This window comes from Gallus gallus, chromosome 6 (assembly GCF_016699485.2).
Source record: "Gallus gallus isolate bGalGal1 chromosome 6, bGalGal1.mat.broiler.GRCg7b, whole genome shotgun sequence".
NCBI lineage: Eukaryota > Metazoa > Chordata > Aves > Galliformes > Phasianidae > Gallus > Gallus gallus.
In genome coordinates this window covers 26780579-26805298 of record NC_052537.1, presented here as the reverse complement: position 1 = coordinate 26805298, position 24720 = coordinate 26780579, and the positions used below count along the sequence as shown (strand labels likewise).

At 39.9% G+C, this 24720-nt stretch overlaps 1 protein-coding gene across 1 annotated transcript; it reads right to left on the bottom strand.

Annotated features, from left to right (window-relative positions):
- Window positions 1-1214: 1214 nt before the first annotated feature.
- SMC3 (structural maintenance of chromosomes 3) lies at window positions 1215-22151 on the bottom strand. The gene is made up of 29 exons (NM_204517.3): window positions 21961-22151; window positions 19173-19248; window positions 18422-18460; window positions 17639-17706; window positions 17172-17243; window positions 16916-16995; window positions 16263-16341; window positions 15548-15665; window positions 15220-15395; window positions 14949-15029; window positions 14440-14604; window positions 13763-13884; window positions 13137-13350; window positions 11410-11513; window positions 11091-11190; window positions 10463-10623; window positions 9700-9841; window positions 8359-8509; window positions 7353-7505; window positions 6192-6343; window positions 5818-5976; window positions 5011-5118; window positions 4546-4654; window positions 3805-4052; window positions 3509-3721; window positions 2639-2830; window positions 2294-2471; window positions 1792-1898; window positions 1215-1693 (listed from the first exon to the last, which is right to left on the bottom strand). Exons 1-29 carry the CDS (start codon window positions 21973-21975, stop codon window positions 1622-1624), a joined length of 3654 nt encoding a protein of 1217 aa, NP_989848.1. The 5' UTR covers window positions 21976-22151; the 3' UTR covers window positions 1215-1621.
- Window positions 22152-24720: the final 2569 nt, after the last annotated feature.

The window sequence follows — 24720 nt, the reverse complement described above, 5'->3', positions numbered from 1 at the left end:
CAAGCTGCTGTGTTGGCACCAACAAGCCTAATGACAGAGAACAGCCTGCTACTACCCCAGGCACGTTCAGTATCTGATGGCCATAGGTTACAGGCACTTAAGGTGCAGATAAATGCATTGAACAGAACTGCATGAAACCACTCACTGCAGCTATGAAGCATATTGCTGGATTTTGAGTGGACTTGCTTTACCTGTGAGTAATTTTAGGAATGCTTTGCTCTATAACCAAACTAAATGCATAGTTAGACTTCAAATTCTTCGAGGTTACCACATAGAAGTCTATTTACTGGTTAAAGGTTTTGAGGGAGACTGGATACAAGTTACTCAGGATGCAAGATTTGTTTCGAGTTTTATACCCTACCCCTTTTTCAGAGAGACATATCTACCCTATAGCCACTGACTCCAGAGCAAAGCGGCCCATAGTTCCCACGTCAGGTACAACATACTCAATGGTCTGGCTTCTAAGATTTATTGCCAGTGGTAATTTCCTTCTGGATTATCACTCCCCAGGGAAGTTACTTCATACCAACTTCACTTTTCTCTCTGACCTTGCTTTGTACCGTTAAGTGCATGCATTCCCTAGCTCAGGAAATTGCATTCAGTTCACACCTCCTTCTCCTGCACTTCACGTAAAGCAGTGACAACTGGTTCTCAGTGGGCAGCAGGGGTGCTAAGCAGCTGGTGGAAACCTACCAGATCACTTGATTCTTGTTTCATTGAAGTGCCCTACAGAGCAAACGCAGTACATTAAGTTCACTGCTTCTCATTGTAAAATAACCTTAAGCAGCATCGTATAACTTCACACAATACACAAAAGTGTGTTATACATAATGCGAATATATATACACACAATTGCAACCAATTTGTTTTTTCCCAATGACTTTGCTATTTTAAGTCAGAAGCATCTGACTTTCATTTTTTTTTCAGAATAGCACAGCAGATCATACAACAGTTCTTTGTCAGAATTCCAGGCAGCGGGAAAAGACTCATGGTTTGATTCATGACTGACAGCCTGGTACAAGCAATTCTGGTCACTCAGAATGATGGAATGTGGGAGAATTGCTGTATTGGCCAGAGTGCCAGAGGGAAAGCATGAATCACTTGAAATAACAGCTTTGTCTCATACTTCTCAGCAGCTCCAGTAGGACTGACAGTATTTACTGTTTCAGGGGAATTCTCAGACAGACAACACACACCACACACCTGCACACAGGTTACAGCGATAAAACCAATCATTTTAATTGAAGCCATTAAAAAAAACTGTGAGGCAATATAAATGGTAAAAGTATACTTAGGGAGGAAGGAAGAGCTAGCACTTTCTGAAAAGCTTTAAAACAGCAACAGACGCTTTACAAAAGGTTTGACGGAAGAGAATAAACTTCTGTAAACTACAGGTACTGTATAAAGGTAACATTAACAATCATCTTATAAAATACAGCAACAGAGACCATACGGATACTCAAGCTTCTTTGAAACTAAGTCTTCTGGGGTCTTGGTTAAAATGTATGTTCAAAAACTATTTTAAACAAGGACTAAAAGCTTCATATTTTTAATTTACAGTTCCCTGGCATAAACATCACACTATACACATCTTCCAAACAAGCAGTAAATACAATTTCGTTTAACCATGCGTGGTGTCATCTTCTACAAAGTCTTTGGCCATTTCTGCTGTGATCACATCAATATGACTAACCTGGTGGAACACAACAAAGCACAGTTGTTATAGGTACCTCTCTACAGAATAAAACAGAGCTTGATAAAGCTTTCAACAAACACAAACTAAAAGTTTACCTTATTTCTGAATTTTACACCATAGAACTTGTCAGCCGATTCCAGCAATTCAGGCCTAAAAGTAGTTGTAATGAACTGAGCATGTTCAGCTAGTTCCATAATCATATCTAAAAAGAATATAAGAAATCTTTATTAATGTCATCTTTCTAATAAAGCAAGATATGTCTTAATATGAGACAGGTAAAAGTTAGTATTCCTTACTTAAAATGAGAGTTTGGTGAATTAAAACAGAAATCAAGAAAGAACCCACATCATGTTTATACACTATAATAAATTCCAGTCTTAACCTAGACTTTTTACACCATATTAAGTTGTAACTCGTTAGCTGCTGTACACATGCCAGTACTGAGCTTGTACCCGAAGCCCATCTCCAAGAGCAAAGGGAAGCACAAAGTTAAATTTCAACATGTGCTGAGATACTTCAGAGAGCGTCTCATATCTGAAATGTCAGGTACTGAAAGTCAGACAGTCACTTCAAGCACACCAAAGATGAGTAAGGTACCTGAAACAGCTTTTCTGTGCTGAGCATCCAAGGCTTGGTCAATTTCATCAAACAAGTAAAATGGAGCTGGATCACATTTCTGGATGGCAAATATCAGGGCTAGAGCTACCAGGGATTTCTGCCCACCTGAAAGTTGTTGCATTTCTCTCATTTCACCCTGCTTCCCCGTGAATGATACCTACGGAGATAGCACAACAGAAAGATGACTTCAAAATACTACACCACAACATCACTTGCTATTATAGCAAATAAATAGACTGGTTCAACACTGACTTCCTAAAAATACATAGTTCAACTTTTAAATTAAAGACTGTTCAGAGTGCTGGAACACATATTTCTCCTTACCCTTATGCCAACTCCGGTGAACTGGTCTACAGAAGGCACACTGCTCTGCGATCCAGATCCTCTTTCACTCTCAGTGCTGCCCTCACCTTCATCTTGGGATTGACTGCCTTCCACATCTCCTTTCTTCATCACTAACGTGGCCTTGCCACCAGGGACTAACTTCTGGAATACTTCACTGAAATTTTTTGACACCTTAAAGACAACAATTATTATTACATAATGAAATCAAGTGCAAACAAAAACAAATACTTGAAGCGTGTAAAAACTGCTCTTAAGTAGGGATATCCAAATTCAAATTTAAGCACCAGAATAAGAGAGAAATGTGAATACAAAGTTTGGTCTAAAAACATGACTTAAGCCAACTGCTTTTGTAGCATGAGTTTTCACTTTAATGAAAAAAAAGTGGCAGAATTAAAACAGAAAACAGCAAAAGTAAGTTTGATTTGTATTTCAGTGAGCTTCAGATGAGATATCAGTTAAGAGGATGAGCTTCAGAAGACTCTACACACTCTGCAGTTAAGACCCTTTGCTAACATTAGAAAAGACTTCACTAAAATCTGGAAAATGGATTTAGAATAGACCATCGCCAGACCTTCCGAGAAAGGGTTTTACATAGTACAAAGAGTTGTCAGAAAGAAAGCTTTTAAAAGGCTTAAAGAACAGCTAGAAAGGTAACATAGTCAAAATCAGTAGCCATTTAAGATGTCAGCTTGTTTCTTTTGTTAGTATTAAGCACACAAAACTCAACTTTCATGATGCTGTGTCTATTATTACATAATAGCTCTGCTTAGTTGAATCTCTTCCCAAAGAGCAGTTATGTAAGGCTATTTATTTCTATTCCAGTCTTTTCTACTGTTGCCATTTTGTTACCTGCTTGAAAGTCAGCTGAATAGCCTCATATTTTCTAAGCTCTAGCACGTTCATCAGCTCCATGATTGACTTGTAGCCCCTGTCCAGCTCCTCCTGTCTTTTTATTAGTTTTTCCTTCTGCTCTGAGAAATTCACAAACTGATCCAAAGCTTTTTTATTAACGTGACTGTATTTCTTCAGTTCCGTATTGCACTGCTCCAATTTGCGGAATAACTGTGGGGAAAACAGACGTACATGAAACCAATCTTTCAGATTTGTTTGTTTATAACTAACTTGAAAACAAGCACATTTATTACCTGCTTTAAACTTAAAGTCTGGTATTTTTCAAAAGCCTCCTGTGGAAGTGAGCCCAATTCTCGGATTTTCTTCATGCATTCCTCCTTCTTCTTGAGGAGCATGCCTTGCCTATTAGTCATTTTTTCAAGTTCTTTTGTGTCATGGTTAATGGCATCCATATGTTCCTTTTCCATGTTCTTCCAGCGTTCCATGCTCTTTTGCAATTCCTTAATTCCCGCTTCTGTTTTGTCAATAGAGTTATCCAGATCTGAAATATTGGGGAAAAAGCACAAAAGCCAAAATGGTTACGCCTACACGCCTGCACTAAGACAAAACGCTGAAATCCTCTCTATTCCTTCAGAGATCACATGATTGAAGTCTAGAAAGAGAAGCAAAAGTAGTGGTGATCCATACAGAAGCTATTTCCTATTTGACAGTAACTTAAGTTTCAGACGGTTTAGGAGAAGTTCAAGAACAGCTATACAAAATCATGCTGTGTATGAATGCTGCTTCAGAATATTATGATATATAATGATGCCAAAACTCTGTTGGATGTTACAATTTGCAATTGCAGACAATTTCACTTCTGTTCAATTTGCATAAAAACTTGCTTCTGTCTTTTGGATTGTGTTCCAAAACACCTCTTATGCACTATGTAACTACTACAGCATATTCAAAAGTCATTGCTGCTTCTCATTTTGCACTATGTGTGAACATTCAATACAGTGAAGATTTTTCTTTGTAAAAACAGTGTTACCAACCATCTGACCGTGCCAGTGTATCCTTCACTCGTTTGTTGATAGCCTCAAGTTCTGACGTTGTGGCAGTAAGAACCGTGCCACCTTCTGTTTCTCGTAGCTCATTCAGTTCCTATGGGACAAAGTGAATGCCATCAAGCTTCAACAGGGAAGGGAATGAAAGCGTAAGCCAGACAGCTTCCACTGTTCTACGTACAACTACTTTCTAAAACTTTAAGGTATTTTCATCTTTTACCACATCATCATTATGGTAGCCTTTTTTATACCAAAAGCAGTGTATACGGAGCAAGATTTCTGTTGCTGAAGTTTAAGCATAACATGTAATTCAGCTTGGATAAAGGGAAGCAAGAAACACCACAGACTACAGAGAATGATAAATACATATTTATCCCATCAATAACATGTCACAGCTTCGGAAATAAACTGCCAAAACAGACTGCATAAATTCATTTAAGAGCAAATCCTTACTTGTTCCACTTGGTCTAAGCGTTTTCTCAGATTCTCATTGAGATACGTTTCAACTCTTGTTATAATGCCTTCTAGTTTAATCCTCTCATTCAAAAGCTGTCTATTTTCCTGAAAAATAATAATAATTAAGACAGGATATTTATTACATCAACTAAAATCAAACTACCCACTCAAAATAAAGCCCACTCCTGACAGAACTCTGTACAAAAATACTACGCATCTTTAGACTGTCACTGTTTCTAAATCAGGTAGAAATAACCTGCTAGCAGTGAATATTTTGGCAGCCATCTAGTGTCAAGACAATCATAAAGATCTGTAACTTTCCTGATCTGTACTAGCACATGGATCCATAGTTCTTAAACCCAGAAGAGCTTGAAAGAGTACAGTTACAGTGTTTTTCCAACAACACATGGCAAACATAGCAACAAACTTAGAACTGCCTGACTTACCACAAGCCTAAAGATATTGTTTCAGTTTCCCACATCATGCATAATTCCCTTCAGACCATATCTATTTTGAAGTTAATTATTGTAAAGTTCAAAAGTAGGAGCAAGGAAATTGTGACGATTCCAGAACTACAGAAGTATAATTCTAGCAAAATATAGCTCATAAAATTCACCCAGCATTTGAGAAAAACAGGCAGATAAATTTTGCAAATGAGAAACCTCCAAACATCTCAAGCCACTATTGGTAAAACACTGCTCAGTTACAATACATTCATCACTACTGACTTGTCACATAAAGGACCAAAGTAAGTTTACTGGGAAGAAAAGGTACCACATCCAGTTGCAAGACATTTTATCTTACTTGTTGCAGTTGCCTAATTTCATCATTAAGAGCATCCACACGTTTCTGATCCTCAAGACTGAGTTGAGACAACAGATCAGTTCCCAGCTCTGCTTTCAATGATTCTCTGGTTGATTCCATAGCATGTAAACTTGCCTCCAAGCTCTGTAAGCTGCGTTGCTGTGAAATAAAGATTAGACAGAATAATTCCTTGGCGCAACGTGCAGATTTATGAATATTATTTCTATACTTATGCAAATATGAGCTGTGTCAGATCTCTAATCATCTTTTCATTTCATATTTCAGTCAACTAGAAAGGTAAGCAAATTCATCACTAATGCCAATGAAATAGTAATATAAAACCACTAATTAATTTCAATATCACTTTACTGTACCTTAGGCATAAATGTCTTTTCAGACTGCTGCCTTTTCTCCTTCAGCATTTTCATTTCTGACAGAATACTGTCTCGAGAGGCTTTGAACTTTCTCTGCTGTGTCTCAATTTGCTGCATTTGGTTCATCAGCTGGTCAATCTCATTATTAATCCATTCTGTGGGCTAAGGAAAACTCTTTAAAAGACATTTTATACCTACTAGTATATTTAGCTTTCAGTTTTTGCCATATCCTGTTGCCCTGATAAGATGAATCAAAATAATCATTTGTACAGGAGAAATCAAGAATCATCAGCAAGAGTGACTTCCTGACTCTTATCAATGCCAAGAGTAAACCAGAAGAGATTCATTTGCTGTTATTTTCACAACATGGGACTCATAATAGATACATTTGAACTTGTAAGGAAAACTCTATCTTACAAAATATAGAAGAGCAGATGCCTTCATTTAAAAAGCATCATTAGAGCAATACAAATCAACTCTTATTCAAGTCTGAGACAAAAGAGATAATTTTCCAGAACAATTGTAAAACAACACCTTGAGTCACAGTGTAGATCTTGTAGAGAATCTTAATTTCTGTTGTACTGTTAACATTATGTTTCTCCCGCTAGAAATGCACTGTTTAACAAGACATCAACGTAGAAGCACTAAAAGCCGAACAACTCCCAAAAGCAGAGGTCACAGCAGAACGTGTCATCCCATACTGAAAACACTTTTGGAAAACTGAATCAAATACAGAACAGTAAGTTAGCAGAAACAGACAAAGAAATGTTACTTTCAAAGTGTCTTGGGATCTGTTTGTGTTACCTTCCAAAACTCACTGTCAGATACAGTAACAACACTTATTACAATTCCTGATCTACCACAGAAATTCTTGTGTGGCATTACTCTTCAGCTATCAGTTCACTGAGCACCCTACATATATCCTCTATGGTTCCCTCCTCAAAAAGGAAAACCAGGCCTGAAGGTTATGACTTAATATGCTTATATATTGTCCCTACAGTAACTAACAGAACCAGACAGCACAAAGAACAGTCAAACAAATGCCACAGCTACTATGCAACATTTACAAGCATTAAGAATCCTGTTTTTCACCCATTACTGTAACAGCAAAATGAAACCTTTATCATCACATAACCTTTTCCAAAAGAAACAAAAGGATATTTTCAATGTTTCTGCGCAAGTTTTCATTGAGTTTCGCTTCAAGCTCACCAAGCTCTTCTTCTGCCTTTCTAACATCTTTCTGCAATTCAAGACGAGACTTTCTTGTGTCATAATAACCACCAGTCAAAGCACCACGATGGCTGACTTGATCACCTAAGAGCACATCAGAACGAGACTATAAATGGCACATCATTTATTCTCTGCGATATTTGGAGCAGTTTCTATAGTACATTTTGGTATTATGACTAGAACATTTCAACTAACCTAAAGAAGTGCTGCATCAGTATAACAAGTTGCTATTTAAAATTAAGACTTCACATAAAGTTCTGTAATTAGTGACGTATTTGTTTTGGTGTTTCATTTAAAGTATATTTCATTCTTCAACACCAACACAGATTGCTACCATCCCCTTTAAGGAAAAAAAAAAAAAAAGAAGCATTGCTCTACAAGGCACAGATTCTGCCGATTATTTCTCCCTCAGACATTCCTTAGGAGAGTTCTCAGATTGCCTTTCAGAGAAAGAGATAAATAATAAGTCTGTGTGGAATCTGCACTGCAGGAATAGGCTACTACCAAAAGACTGCCTTAGGGAACACAATAGGTAAATGCACCTGGTATGCAGAACAACCCACCCTGCACTTATCAGTAATTATAGCCATGCATTTGCACCCTCAGTTTAAGTTTTAAGTTGGTGGAATAAATCATAAATACTTCAGGAGAACAAAGGCCTTCTAAATTTGAAAGAATGTGAATACAAACAATCCACTTTGCAGTTCTCAGGATGGAGATATAGCTATTAATTTTTACATCATAATATAATTAAATAATTGTGAAGAAATTCTGCATTTTTTAGTACTGCACCTAACCAAGTGGTAGCTGTTCTGTCTTAGCTATATTATTTTGAATAGTTTTATTTTGATAACACTGATAGATTATGCATAACGAGTCTCACACTTCAAAGGACCCCACTTTTCCAATAAATAATTCACCTAATTGCAACATTTACCTTCCAGAGTAATACAGTCCATAGTGAAAGCTCTGGCCAGCTGAGTAGATACTTCCATGCTACGACAAATCAGAGTCTTTCCAAACACATGTTTGAAAGCCTTGTCAAATCTTGGATTGTATCTCAGTTTACTGATCATAGGAATAGCATCCTGAAGGGACAGTGGTTATAATGAGTACAGTGCAATGACACAAACAGAGCAAGCATATTGCAACAAATTCAAGCAAGCCCTAGAAAATAAAGAAACTACATCCAAAGTAAAAACATAATACACGGCCTTATAATACTATATTCTTGAAAGTTAAGTGTATCTCGAATTCACTGAAGATGAACGCACGCATTCACAATCAGACTTCTGAAATGAAGACTTCTGGAGCTCCATATGTCACAATTTATTTAGATAATGTCAAACTCCAAACTCAAAGCACAGCACTGCAAATGGTTACTTTGGAAATACGTAGGGGATGATACTCTGATTACACAGTCCGTACAGATGTTGTATGGAAATCAAGAGCAAGATTTTGCTATTTTAGTTTTTAGCAGCTAGGCTTGAGCATTAAGTCAGCTAGGAGTCTGCTGCATACCTGAGTATTACATTACAGAAACTATTTCAACAATTGCCATTAATTGTCTGGAAAAAATAAAAAATCCACCAAGGATGACTCTTACATGGCAAACAGAACACAAACATTAGCACAGTTTTGCTAGTAAAGCCCTCCCAAAATAGACACACTACAAGACTGATTCTTTTTTATCTTTTTTTCCTACATCTACCTGAGAGGCAAAGGGAGAAGAGAGGAAATTTTAAAGAACTTATTCTACCACAAGGCCATAGGAAGTCATTACATTTAAACACTTCAATAAGTTTCAAGTAAGAGCAGATTAGTTCTTGAAATATGTTATAAAGATTTTAAACAGCTGTCACTGAAGATTTTTTAAAATATCCAAACACGAGTCAGTCCAAACAACTTTGAGAAAGTCTCCATAGCTGCAACACAACACTATCCTTCTCCTCAGCTTTTGTCCATGGCAGTCCTTCAGCTAAAGAATTCAAGTTTAGTAAGTCATGCAATTATTATCAGATTACAGAACTTCCTATTGCTATATTATCACCTATGTACTCTGTAGGTAGAGTCTAACTTTGAAGAAGAAATAGCTTGTAGCAAAGTGTTTTCCAATAAAAAGGTTTCCAATCTTGAGAAGCAATAAATTAATGGCAGTATTTAATTGCAGACGTTCAACAAAAGGAAGTGGCAGGCAATAAGTAATAGGCACACAGTTCAAATAATGAAGGCTTATATTTATGGAGAAAACAGATGAAGGATCAAAATGAACACTCACATTGGTCTCAGGATAAGCAGTATCTCGAACATCTAGCTTGTTCAATGGGAGGAATGTAACTTCTCCAGGAAGGTTCATTTTGTTAAATTCCATTAAAATTTTTGTACTCACTTCATCCGAATCCACAATGTGATAAAATAACCTAATTAACAAGCCCCCAAAAAAACAAGAAAAAAAATCTTCACTGCGCTAAAAGAACAAATATTTGTATGGGAACATTTAGCATGCAGGTGACATTACCTGTCACTATAAAGCCAAGCTGCATTTGCTCTACTGTTTTTAAGCGCTGCTGTCAAGGCAAGCAGACGGTACTCTTATTAGAATGACACAGCTTTTAAATAGCAGTTGGCTATTTTGAGATTACGCTCACATGTAAGGTTTTCCAGTGTAAGTGAAAAAAGCTCTTTTTGTTATTGAAACATCAGCATTACTTTCTGTAGAATGAACCACACCAGAAGATTCCTAGCAAGCATCAGGAGCATCACTCTTGGGCCTTGCTAACCTGCCCTCCCACTCCCTCCCCAAACTCCCTCCCACCCTGAAACAAGATTAAGAGAAGTCAGAATACATTTTTTAAATCTGCAGAATTCTTAGTCCCTTCTTGAAGTAAAAGTGTGACGAGGCCATACAACAGTGCTTGAAGAAATAAGGACCAGAGCTGAAGATTAAGAGGAGAAATAACCAATATTTCAGAAGGAATCAGCACAGGTCCATTTGTCACACTGCAGCTGCACCAACTTAATGCTGAAGAGCATGTAGTTACCTGTTCCCTGCAGTAACTTCAACGCATGTGTAGAAAGCTGGTTCACATTCAAAGTTGTTCATCACAATGCCATGATAGCCATTTAGAACGTGCTGGTTTATTCCTTTCCGACGAAAGTGCTCCAAAACCTTGTTTATACTGTCGATACCATTCAAAATGGCCTGTTAAAGCACAGATGATTACTGCACCACACTTAGATCTAGAAAAAGCTATCAGCTTTATCCTCAACTTCTAGAGAGCAGTAACCACCCTTCTTGACAAACTGCCGCTGACTAATGAACATACCTAAAAACAGGTGGGTGTAACATCTCAGGGTGTTTGGTTTTTATTTTAGAACAAATAAATATCAAAAGGAATTTGGTAAGCTTTCAGTTTCTACATCATCTTCTCACCTCTCCTCTACTACCTTAAGCTTACAAAACGAATTTCAAAATACTTCTAGAGCTAAAAATATTTGTAGAACAGCCTACATATATGATTTCCCTATTTTAAGTAAAGGTAGTAAGACTGCAACCAAAGCAAACAACTTCAAAAGATATCTTTAAAAGAGTACTACGATTTTTCCTTTAGGAATGGGAAAAAAAAGAAAGCTTACACAAGAAGTTACAACAAATACAGGGCCTCCTACCTTTCCTGTTGCTGCTCTGAGAAGCTGCTGTTTCTTTTCCAGGTCCTCCCGCTTAGCAGCAAGAGCTTGTTGCTCTGCATTCTCTTCTCTCCATAGATAACTGCACAATAACCACAGTTCAAGTATTTTAAGGGTGAATAAAGTCTGAAGTTGTTTTTTTTTTTTTTAATCTAACAGCTGCTAGTTTAACAGAAGGGCTAAGTACAGAAGTTCATACATGGCTATACTTAAAAACATACCTACATGCCATGTTAACAACTACACAGTTGGGGTCCTTCACATTAAGTGAGGTTCAGACATATTTCAATTAATTACTAACTTTCTTTCGCTCTGTAGTTCATCCTTTTTATTTTTCACTTCATAGTACTTTCTGTCCAGTTCTTCAACACGAGCCTTCACTTCATTGAGATCTTGGTCCAGTTTCTAACATAAAGAAAAGATGACTGTGAAACTGCAGCATTCTTTAGTTACAATGTTTATGCTTCCCTCCTCTCCCCCCCAATTTAATGCTTAATTACTACTCAGAATTCAGAAACAGTTTCTACAAAGTTTTTCCACCAATTTACAAACTGTAAAAGCACTATGTCAGCAAGTAAGTAGTGCAAGGCACAGTGATCAAAACAGACTACAAAGCAGGCACAGACAAGCTGTGCACCTGGGCATTTTTCAATGAAATAGCTCACCAGGTCATGGTAAGAAACTGAATCACAGCAGTTACTACCATAAACAACCATGTGTAATAATGCTGAAGTAACACTTCTGATCACAAAATACATACTAGCCTTGCATCTCATGCTGCTAGTAGTGAAAATTCTAGCCTGCTCTCCTGCACAATATTTGTGCTCTACCACAGCTACTGCCAAAAGCACACTGTTAAGTTATTGCACAGACGCCCTCCCCTCACTCATTTGACACCTGCCATTCTCAAAGGATGCTGGGGCTAGCACTCAGTTTATGTTTGCACTGTTATCTATCTACAGGACTAGCAGCATGCTCAAAATCAGAAGTTTTTCCAACCCAACATGAAGTTTCCCTTGAGACAACCTCCTTCTGAACAACAACAAAATGCTATGCAGTTCTTAGGCTGGGCATAAAGCAGCCTTCTCTTAGTAGAAAAGGACAAAAATTAACATCAATTCTATAAAATGCTTCTTACTGAGCCATACAATATCATTATAGACAGCCTATGGTAAATGTCAGTTCTTTCATAAATCAACTGATAGAGTCATTATTTAGCTAAAGCATACCTCATTCATATAGCATATTTCACCGTTCAGTTCAGTTCAACAGAACACTGTCTTCTTTGTACAACTACATTCCTGCATTTTTCTGAGACTGACCTGAATTTCAGTTGTCAGACAAACACTGCATGTGCCCATCAATTAGTACATGCAGTGTAGCAGCACTGGCACTGGATGCTCTCCTACCCTAAGCAAAGGGGTTTTTACTGCTGCAGCTCCAGCAGAAGTGATATTTCTCTATCTCCCTGCTTTATTTAAAGTTAGAGCTGCTTCTGAACACATGGATGTTAGAATCTAAAAATTATGCAGATAATACTGAAAGAATAATCTTCTCCACTGAAAAGGGTCTCAACTCCTCACTACAAAATTGCAATTGTGGTGCAAAGGTGAAGTGCTGGCAGCAGAGCTCAGAAGATACTATTCTCTCCTTTTCCCCTAAAGAATGTTGAAACATCCAACATTCACCTCTGTATGGAACAGCCATGTCCAAAACAGACAAAATCAAGGCAGCTCTGTGTCTCTTCCTGCGAACTCAGGCCAGACTCTTCAGGTAAAGAATCAGAAAGTAAATGTACATAGCAAAGTTTGAAGTAGTGCCAAAGGGAGGTTCAGAGTCATGTGTGGGTATTTAAAAAAAAGAAACAAACAAAAAAAACCTATATATATATTTTTCTTTTAAAGATCCCACCCAAAAAGAAAGTCTTATCTTCCTTTGGGGCACTAAGCTTTATTAGTTTGTCCAAAATTAGATTGAGTGTTTATTACTTCTCACTATTTTGAGAGAAGAATTAAAATGAAAACTTACACTGTATTGTTCCAAATTTTTCTCCTTATTTGCCTCTGTATCCTCTAAATCCTTGTGTATAGCTGCAATCTGCCGCTTTTTGTCATTGATTGCTTGATCTAGAGACTTCAGTTCTTTCTTTATCCACTTATCTCTTTCTTCTTTGGATGTGAACTGGCTTCCCCGACCTTGTTTTGCATAAAGATCTGTTCTTTCCTGTGTAGCCTGTGCAAGTCTATATTGAGAAGGGGAAGACGTGTGGTATTATAAAGAACTCTTGAATTTATGAAGAAAAAGCAATGATAATTACCATAAGAATTTTCCAAAACAGTCAAATCAGGCTCTAGTTAAAGCAGTTATGAAAAGAAAGGAATCATGGTATGAACAAGACAATCATGCAGAAGACTTCACAAAACAGCAAGTTCATAAAACTCCACAAGGTGATTAATTAACTAAATTCACTAAATACTGATTTCCCCACCAGTTCAATACCCAACACAAAATGAGGCTTATTTAAATAAAGAACATATATAGCCACTCCATCCTCAAATATTAAATAAAGCCCTAAATATATTGCACAACTGTTCTGATAGCATCATGGCTCTTTCTGTAATGCTTAATTCCCCTCACTGCAGAACACTACAGACCTGGCAATTCCTCTCTCTTCTTTCTCTTTTACACTGTTGAACTTCGGCTCTGTTTCTGCTAATTCTTTCTGTTTCTCCTCAATTTTCTCAAGAAGCTTTTGCCTCTCCTTTAACAGCCTTTTCTGAAAGTGAAACAAAGCAATAATTAAAATGAGGTAGTAACAGAAACTCTATTAATATCTTTGGATAAATACACATTACTCGAGAATAATTTAATTGTAAGAGCGCAAGATAAATTTGCTAATCTGATACTACATTCTTTCAGCACTCAGGAGAAAATTCATTTCCAATCAGAACAGTAAAGATGAATGAAATTAAGCATTCTTAAGTAGCTAAACTATGCAAGTATGGAAGGTCCTCATGGTCTGAACAACAAAGTCCAAGTTAATGCTATAACGAAAAATCAACCTCTTCAACACTTGTAGCAATTGAGTATAAGAGAAATGAAGGTGCTTGGTTCTGTAACATTCAGGATGATAAATAAAGGATCAGAACATAGGACTTGGCTAGAAGCCAAAAACCCAAGATATCTGTCCTGCATAGCCTACAAAAACAATGAAAGGCTGTAGTTTAAAGACAAAGAAAAACCCACCTAGAATGTAAGCCAAAAAAGCCTTCAGTGGACAAGCAGACTTCCATGAATCAATTACATTTTAGATTATGCCACTGTTACATACCCTTTGCTCACTGTTGCCAGCTAGTTCATCCTGCAGATCTTTAGCCTTAAGTTCTAGCTTAGTCCTCTGCTTAATCTGCTCCTGTCTTTCAGCACTAAGTTGTTCTTTCTCTTCTTTCATTGCAGAAATCTTTGTCTTCAGCTCTCGGACTTGTCGTTCTATTTCCTATGCAAATTTAAGCATATAACATTTTAAACACCATATGCATGTGACACTATCTATCAAACTCACAACAAGAACTATATAGATCAATGTAGTATGCTAAGAAGTACAATCAATTTCTCCAACAATTTCTCAAACAAGATGAAGGCATAAGTTAGAATGTAAGATGTTTTTAGAGTTATTTGTTAAAGCTTGAAATGTAAGAGCTCTCCTCATTTCAAGTGAATGAACTTTAGAGTCTGTGTCTAAATTTAGATTTACATTTAATGTTTACACTTTAAAAAAAATATAAAGCAATGTAAAGTAAAGGAAAAACTTTAAAAAGCCCCTCTTTTAAGCATTTTTACCTCCATTTTATCTCTAGCATCCTGCTGTGCATCTCTCAGCTGCCTGGACTTCTCTCCACTCGTCTCTCGCTTGGCAGAAAGCTGCAGGAGAATACAGCAAGTAGCTAAACTAGCAAGATTCTGCTTTAGTAAACTTCTAGTTTCAGAAATGCAAGAGTAACACATTGAACTGATGAAAGACAACTGCAGGATTTTAACACTGAATGCAAGCAAACATCAGTAAAAAGCAAAAGGTCTTGTGATATATTTTGTAGGAGACAAAGTATTTTACCTCATCAAGCTTAGCTCGCGTTTCATTAAGCTCCTGATTATAAATTGTGTATTCTAATGCTCTCCTCATTTTATCCCATTTCTGGTACTGAGCCAGCTCTTCTTTCTCCTCTTCAAGTGTATGAAGTCGCTCTTCAATGTATTTCAACAGCTCATTGATCTTCTCTCTCTTACCCTCTTTAAAAAAGAAGAGGAGACAAAAAGTTCAGTTAAACAGTGTAACATAATCCCACACTTTTAAAGCTACTCTGTCTCCTACAGTGATTAATTATTTGTCAATAATGTTAGAAATATGAAAAGGAAAACCATTGTTCAGAAGGTATTCTTACCTGTTTCTTTCATTAGTGAAATACTCTCTTCTTTACGTTCATCATACACTCTGGTACCAGCCACTTCTCTTAGCAACTTCAGTCTTTGGGAGTCAGGAGCTGTGGCCATCTGGTTGATCTAAAAATTCAAGATCTCTGATTTTAATATCCTTCTCTGATATGACTTAGTACAACAGATCAAACATTGGACTTTTTTTTTTTTTTTTTTTTTTTAAACTCTGCCCATCTGTCTCAGGTTTTGGAAAGATGTCCAGGAATCTACCATGCTACTTTCCGTTTAAGACCACTACTTTAGGATAGCTAGCATTCTGCTTGTAATTAATTTTGTTGATACTCAAATGCTACCAGTTTTTGCTGAAACTCGAAGTTCCAGTATTACACAAACTTCAGAGACTTTTACCACATCAAAAATACATTTAGAAAAGCTTAAGTGTGGCTTTTAAATCGTGAGGCTATCTCAGTCAGTTTAAATGCCTCCATGAAAATCACAGCATTACACTAAAAAAAATATTAAAACAATTCACATCGTGGAATACTCATTAGACACACAAAATCAGGGTAAAACCCACTTTCTTTTTTTTTCCTCCTTTTTTTCCCCCCCAAACTATAACAAGATTTAAGTTTTGGCATACTGCTGCAATAACTCAACTTTGCCATTCAGAATACATATAATTTTTGACAGTTGTTTCTTCCACTATGTGAAAAAGAGTCTTACCTTCCCTTGTTTGACAATATAATATGGATTACTGCGAGAAAATCCAGCACTTTCAAGAAGATTCATGACATCATTTTTCCTGAAATATTATTGTGCATCTATTAAAAACGCTTAAAGCAAAAGTAACAGTATAGTATCGTAACAACATATCACATACTGTGGTCACTGTACACAATGCACGCTGTCTTCAACAAAACCCTTTAATTCACAAGAGCTAATTCTAAAACAAAAGAGGGTGAGGGGGAATTGGCTGAAAGAGGGAAGGCAGCACCCAAAAATAATATAGCCTTGGGGGAAAAAAAAAAAAGATGAAAAAAGAAGCACCTCACTGCAAAGAGGAGGCAAATAAGGCAGGCTGTTTCTTACCCTTCCTTGAGACACCTAAATTTGGCATCTCTTATATTTTAAAACAAGTCCTAAAATACTAAATAAAGAGTTAAACATACTTTAGTGAATGGATTAAACCGTGAATTCCAAGTCTGCTGTCTATTACACAAGGACTGATGCAAATGCTGTCAAATTACCATTACTTAGTATTATACAACTAAGTTAGTGTTATTTATTTCAGGCTAGAGATGCAAGTGTTTGACATAACTACAGAACTTAGAAGAAATACTACTCAGCTTATTCAGCTCAAGAAAAGAAGTACCTACGTCACCATTTTCTTGTCTAAGAAATATTGGTCCTTCTTGGCTCCAATGACTCTGCGAAGTGAGACTTCCTCTTTATCAATCTCAAGAAAAGAAAGTCCAGTAAATGTAAGTGCTTGCAGTAGGTATAATCAATCCAGAACGTTTACAGTACTTTTTACCAGAGCTAACTCAAAAGCAGCTCCCACACCAACTCTTTTGATAATACTGAGATATGCACGTCTAAAATGATAATGAGTAACTGAAGCATTTAACCTACCGGTAATCTGTTGTCCGAATTGTCAAAAATAATTTCCACAAAAGCTGAAATAACACGAGGGCCAGTACCTTCCTAAGAAACAAGATTATTTTGGTCAGAAGAACCTTCCAGAGAGGGAATCCAGCCCACCCATCTCCCATTTTCCCTGACAACCACATTTCCCATCTCCTTTCATACACTTCAGAGTCAGGAGTATCTACGTAAGATCCACTATGTACGTTTTCATTTCTGAAAATCCTGGACAGACATTCACATGCATGCATTAACCACCTATATAAGAATAAAGTATTATTTTGTAATAACTTTCCTTTTCCTGAAGGGAAGCAACAAACGTAACAAAAATGTTTAAAAACGCTTCCAAAGCAACTTGTCTAAAATACCTACAGTCCAGCACTTCACTGTTTCTGTAGTAAGACTGAAATGCATTAGCTCATTCTTTTGTCTTCTTGTTATACACCTTCACTTACATGCAACAAAGCCAATCTCTGTTCAGGGCGAAGATGGCTGAACTCATCACTGAGGACAAATTGAATTGCTGTAAAAAAATTAAAAAATAAAACAGATTTATTCTTTCCTTTAGGTAGATACGCAGCAGTTTCTACCTTCAACATATTGTCACAAAGCACAACCACGTATCTTAGCATTCTCTTCCTCATCCACAAAAAAACTTAATTTGTTGAATCTTTATCACTCAGCCTGCTGTATGCTACAATTTCAGTCTCTCATTGTCAATATCTTATTTGCTCATTGTGTAAGCATTAACAGGGCTCAACAAGCAAGGATTCACAAGCCAGGTTAAAAACAGTAAAATACTCGACACCCGGCAATTCATACAGCCCTACCTTGTACTAGTATCTCTACCTTGCCTCTTCGGTGCTCCACCACTGGCACTTCCACAAAATCCCCATCATAATAATGTGTTAAAAGCTATACCACAAATTTAGCCACTAAGAATCACTAAACTGCAAATATTACTAACAGCTTCCAGCGTGGGTAATATTTGCAATCAGTTTCCTCTTGTAGACCCCTTTTTGGGGCTGCAAATATTAGAAGACTCTTTAAGAGAACCTGAGTAGTGAGGAAAAACCTGAAATAATATGTGAATTAAGATGGATCTTTCATCTTTGTCAAGTCACGACCATACCTTGTTAAGGAAGAACATTTGGTAGATCAACTTCAACACAAAACAAACAAAAGAAGCCACCACTATTACTGTTATCTCAATATTATATAAAGAAATCAATCCTTACCGTAAAAGAAGTTGCTTTTTCCTGATCCATTTCTTCCCACTGAAAATTGAAACACAAAGTATATAGCTACAAATTGAAACCAATGAACTTTCAACAATCCACGTGCTAATTCAGAAATGCTTTGTTTTAAAAAGACCAGAAAAATACAATTTCTATTCCAAAAATAAAGGTTTAAGAATATTCTGACGCTTTAGTAAGGTTCAGTGTCTCATCTTTAAGACCAACATTTACTGCATAACTTCAAAACAGCTTCCCTTCTAGCAATGAACAACCTAGGCTTTTCATGCTCTCTGCATTAATTATTGCTACCATATTGCTTCCAAAGCCCTTCAGCTACACTCATCCCTTAGCATACCTGGGATTACCATGAGTTATTTTAAAAAGGCAAACAACAGTGAAACTAGGTTTCCTTCTCTCCTTTTAAAAACACTGGGCAAAGACAGCCCAGTCTCTTAAAGGAGGACTGTCCAGTCTGGACATCTACACACACGAAGGCGCTCACAGTTCACTTCTCACTCAATTACTACAGAATCACTCTGCTGTCACAGTAAAAATGAATGCTAGAATACTTTGCTGTAAACATGTTGGAATACGCCTTGTGAAATTAACAGACAACTGTAAAGAAGCTTCCAGTGCAGAAAATACAAAGTCATCAAATGTAGGAAGAATGTAAACAAACTGTTAAGGACTACTTCAACCATGATCTGATGCAACTTTAATTAGTGTTAAAAAACCAGATATTGGAACTCACCAATGACATTATGTTTTGAGCTGAATGGATCCACAATGGTTTGGTCCCGATAGCTTCGAAAGCCCTGAATGATTACCTATGGAGTAAAATGACAGAATTACCTCTGTTCTTTTTAAACTTCAAGATGTTACAGAATGTTCACATCACTTATGATACACTTGAAATCTTTTCCCTAATCCTGTCAACTTTTGAGCTCAAGACCAGCATCTTGTATTATGAGACTTGGCCCTCCACCTAAACATCATTTTACGGACAGAGATTTTTCTCCCCACTCATAAAAGATGCTGGTACATATCGAGGTCAAAGCACAGTGAACAAGAGAGCTCTTCTAGCCTTTTTATAACAATCTACACTAAAAGAAGCATTTGCATCAAATATTACATACGGGAAAGATACCATTCCACGTTAACAAGCACTTAGAAAATTATTAAAAATCTGTCCCATTAGGATAACATTATCCATACTCAGCATAACAATTCTATTTGCACATTCTTCAAGTAGAGCAGTTACAAACTGCAAAGATGATAGCAGACTTCACCTATTTTAGGAGCAAGACAGACTTATTTTTTTCTTTAGGCTGCACAGTAAAACATAGAACGTAAAAGGTTCTATTGAAACACTGGTTCTATTGAATTCACTTCCTAAACAAACATTTACAACCTACATAATGAATTTATCTAGAGAGCTACATAACAAACACTAGCCTAGAAGTACCACTATCCAATTTTAGTCTAGAATGACTGTATCTGAATACTTCAGTGCCACATAGCAGCAAAACTGATCCAGCTTCCAGCACAGCTCAGCATTAATCAACCCTTTTCAATCATCAAAGCTGTGCTCAGAGACTCTGCATCAGCTTTCCTCTGCTCAGTCTGACATCAGAAAAACAGCCACCTGAAAAGCTGCAATCTTTTAGGAAGACCACTTAGAAATGGACTAGAATTGACATTCAGCCTTTGTGCCCTTCCTTAGCTTTTTGCCACCAGAAGATCTTGTTGAAACCTCACTGATGTTTCACCATCAAAACTAACGTAAAGGCAGAATTACTGGCTAGGAAGACAGCAAAACACGTTATGAGATTTCTCAACAGTATAACCACTTAAGTTCAGAAAGCAAAATGAAATTCTCTACCTGCACTGTATTCAGGTCTAAATCTAAAATAACCATACTGGAAGTAAACAAGGATTTCAGTATTTAATGGATCAAAGCATGGAAAGCAAGTTTTGGACTGCGTACTGGCTGATGACTACTCAAACACTATGGCTGTTCACAGAGGATCCGACCCCCCGACCCTATCAGTACTGGTCAGCTCCATCTACCAAATGGGAGACCCTCACAGCAACAGTAAGCTCTGCCTCAGTACCAATGGCTTTCAGAAAGGAAAACAGCAGCCACATTCATTCCTTCCAATTTATGAAAGAAAAATGTTAAGAAGCTTGTGAACGATGCTGTTTCCCAGTTCAGCAGATTTCAAGAGTAAAAATTAAAAGAATGGGCAAAAATGTGGGAGGCTAGCCTACTGTAACAGTGTTCAGGTTGGAATGATTCATATCTTTTATTCTCAAAAACACCTGAGTAGTTCTACCAAAAAAAAAAAAAAAAGGACAGAAAAACAAAGAAAAGAAAAACCAATCATTATTTGCTGTATATTACTACAGAGCAACAACTTTTTTCCACTCATATACCCAGGGCACCGTTTCTAAAGTATAACACTGGCAGACTCCCAGTGCCATTTTCCCCCCACTTCATGCAGGTTTTTCTAGATGGCATCTCACTTAAAATCAAACATCCCAAGCTGGAAGGGACCCACAAGGACCATCATGCCCAACTGCTGGCTGGACCTCCCTCTTCTATAGCTCCTCAAACACCAGGGCTTATGGCCCACCTAACTCTGACTTCATTTGGGCTTACTAAGACTATATCCATCTTTACTACCATTTATTTCTGTGCAGTACAAGTCTGTAGAATTTTTTTCTTATTCCAAGTATTTAAAGCAACATGCATCATACATTAAATGTGCATCTGAACACAGGTGTACTAAAACAGTACCAGAAGGCATCTACAAACACTCCCATGTCAACAATTGATGAAAACCTGAACATGTGCTTCCAAACATAGTCTGAAGCATTATGCCCATAGGGCGTCAGAAAACCAAATTAATTTTGAGTCCACAGAGAAGTAAGAATCCTAGCGGGCTTCAGATGAACACACAGAGATAGCAGTAAGAAAGCAAACAAAAACTTCAACGATGATGAGCAGCACATATAACTAGTGCAGGGATACACTAACAGCAATAACAGCAATGATAGCCACAGCCTTAAAAACTGTTAGAAGGGCCATACGAGGACTCCATTTATCTGAACGTCAGTGCTGAGTGCTTGTCAGGGGCGATGCGCACAGGTGCAATGGTCAGTGCTCGGCGGCCCAGGCTCCACCCCAGCACAAACACTACTGTCCCCGGTGGGCCGCCTCCTGCAGGGTCGGGTCACCGAGATTGCCCCGTCCGAATGTCCCCAGGGCCCGCAGCGCAGCGCTCGCACCGCCACACCGCAGTGAATGGAAGCGGCCGGTGGACGACGAGACCGCCGCCTCAGGGCCCCGCGCCTGAGCCGGGACTACGATCCCACCCCGCGACAGCGGGCGCCCGAGCAGAGGCCCCGAGGCCTCAGGGCCCACGCGCCTCCCCTCCGGGCCGGGCCCGTTCCTGCCCCTGCCTACCCCCGGCGCGGGGCAGGCCGCAGCAGGCCTAGGCCGCGCGAGGCTGGCGGCCGGAGCCCCTCCGCTGTACCTGCTTGATGTACATGACTGCCGAGGATGGGGGAGGCGGCCGCCCCGCTGCCTCCTGCTGCCGCCGCGCAGCCCGCCCGCACCGCCTCCTCCCGACACAACGGCTCGGCCCGACCCCGGGCCTCCACTGCCGCCTCCTCCCGCCCCTCCGGCCGCTACAGAGCTCGGTTCAGGGCCCCGCTCACCCCTCACGAAACAAAATGGCGGCGGAGCCACCCCTAGCCCGTCCCGGCGCGATCCATTCGGCACAGGGCGGAGGGAGAGAGCGGAGAAGAGATCGCACCCCTCGCCTGCCGGAGAAGGCACCAGGCAAAAGACACTAAAATATCGCCTTTTTTAATGATTTTAATATCTCTTTAGCCTTTCAAGGGGCCCTAAGGCGAAGTAGCTGTCCGAAACCGCCCCTTCGCACCTCGAGAATCCCCCCAGAGACCTCGGAAACGTGGTTTCTCCCGCTGGGGGGCGGGTTGGGCGCCAAAGGCAAGTGTGAGGCGAGCGGGGCCGCGCCGCCGGGCGGGAGGGGTGCGGCCGCCCGCCTGCAGGGGGCGCTGCGACGGCCGGGACCGCTGCAGTGAAGGCTCGCGGCTCTTTGCCCGCTTTCTGCTTTTTTCCGCCCCGTGTTGCCCTGTGCGCCCTCAGCCGGCGCGGGCAGCGTGGAGTCCGAGCGACAGCCCGTCCGAACTCCCCGAGAAGCTGTTGAAATACAGCGAAGGCTGAGGAGCACTGATTGCTCAAAGCCTACAGTCTCTAAGTGGTACGCCCGTTTGGGAGCCGTCAATGAAAGAACGCCCATTACGGAGGCATAGCACTTCACTCAGGAGTCCCGTTCAGGAGGCATCACCCCCTGGGGGAAGGCAGTGACATGAAGGGGATACGGTTCACAGGTGCATCGTCCTATAGGCAGAGCAAGGAGAGGAATTAGAAGGCTGCGATAAGGCTGTAGCATTGGAAGTGGCTGCAGACCTGCCTTTTAACCCAATCTCTGCCGGGTTAAAGGCAAAACCCAATCATTTTTCTCTTTATGCTTTACAGGAATAAATACTGAGGCCAAGAAACCGCACCTGTTTCAATGGGGTATGGTGAATGGCTCGAATTACAGAAACTTCCAACATCCTCTAAATATTATTTACAACAGGGATGGCAGGGTCGGACTGCTTAAGTTTTAAGTTGAAAGAGGGAAGATTTAGGCTGGATGTTAGGAGGAAGTTCTTTACCAAGAGAGTGGTGAGGTGCTGCAACAGCTGCCCAGAGAGGTTGTGGATGCCCCGTCCCTGGAGGTGTTCAAGGCCAGGTTGGACAGGGCCCTGGGCAGCCTGGTCTAGTACATGGGGAGGTTGGTGGCCCTGCCTGGCAGGGGGGTTGGAGATTCATGATCCTTGAGGTCCCTTCCAACCCAGGCCATTCTGTGATTCTGTGACTGGATACCTGCGGAGCTCCCTGCAGCGCCCTCTCACGCCGTGCCGTCACGCGGAAGCTGTTTGCCCTTGCTGAGTGCTGCCAGACCCGCAGCCCTCCCGGCATCGCAGCGCAGCGCTGAGCGCCGCCTCCTGGCAGTTTGCTGGCTTGGTGCTCAGACGGACTTTGCTTCTCTGCTCCTCCCACTTCTACTCTCCTGTACAGATAGAGTAATTCTGCAATCAGCGGAGACAGTTTTGCAGCTCAACCAATCGTGGAAACAGATGTACCAACTTCCCCAGGGTGCCATGAGCTCCAAGCAGGGCAGTGCCACTTGCACAGAAGCTTTCTGCTCTCCTTCCCAGCCTTCCCACACTCATGATCTCCCCGTCAGATGTCACACAAGCCCAGCAAAGCAAGCCCACTCGCAGCAGGGTTCAGTAATCCCACCTGTCTGGAGTCATTTGGCAGCACTCAGAACAACACACCCTGCTCCCCGACCAGCGGCCCCTGAACAATTCTCTCCAGCGTAACCGCCTGCATGCAGTGCGTTGTGCTGCTGGCCAGAAAGCCATCTGCTCCTCACAGCTGCATTCAGAGATCCGAGCCATGGCTTTAGCACTCTGTGGTGCACTGATTTCTTGCTGCTCACCCAGGCCTGCCATCGTCCCCTGACCACTCTAGTTGGTCTTAACTAAGTACATTACAGCCTAAGGAAAAAACAAATACATGCTATAGAACAGATGGCCTCCTAACCACAAAATACAATAAATACATCATACAAGACTGTGTTTAGGGTATCCTTTGCCCAAAGGTGTGTTGCAAACATGTGAAAAAAGCCGTACACATTTCTCAGAATGAGATTGATATCACTATACCTGGTAGAAGGCAGAGGCATGTGAGTAAGCCTGTGAGAAAGGCTTAGAGAGAAATTCAGGGCCACTCAAGCAGCAAAAGGCTTCTTGCATGAGCAGAGCCACAACAGCAAAGATCTGCTTTGTAGCAGCAGAGCAGTAACATTCTCTGCAGGAGAAATGAGCTTTGATGAGGAAAGAACAGCTCTCTGCTACAATCCTTTTATGTGTACCGCAGGGATCCTCTTGGTCAGCGTGGTCAGTTCAGGTCTCCCTCACTTTGTTTAGGATTTGACAAATAATAACTGTACCAGCAGAGGTGCACAGAGCCAACTACATCACTTGCCCTCCGAAGCCAGGGGCAGAGCCCACGTCCAGCCCACAGCACCTGACCCCTGGGCTGCCTGTTAGCCACAGTAATTGCTCGGGGCAACACATACATTGCCAAGGAGACCACGGGTGGAAAGCATCTCTAGGAGATGAATACGCACAGCTCTGCTCTATCCCTGTTA

Coding starts and splice junctions, on each gene's coding strand:
- SMC3 (NM_204517.3), bottom strand. Junction 11,191..11,409: donor GAACTACAGAGCGAAAGAAA/GTTAGTAATTAA, acceptor GTTATTGTGCAG/TTATCTATGGAGAGAAGAGA. Junction 10,624..11,090: donor TCAGAGCAGCAACAGGAAAG/GTAGGAGGCCCT, acceptor GTGCTTTAACAG/GCCATTTTGAATGGTATCGA.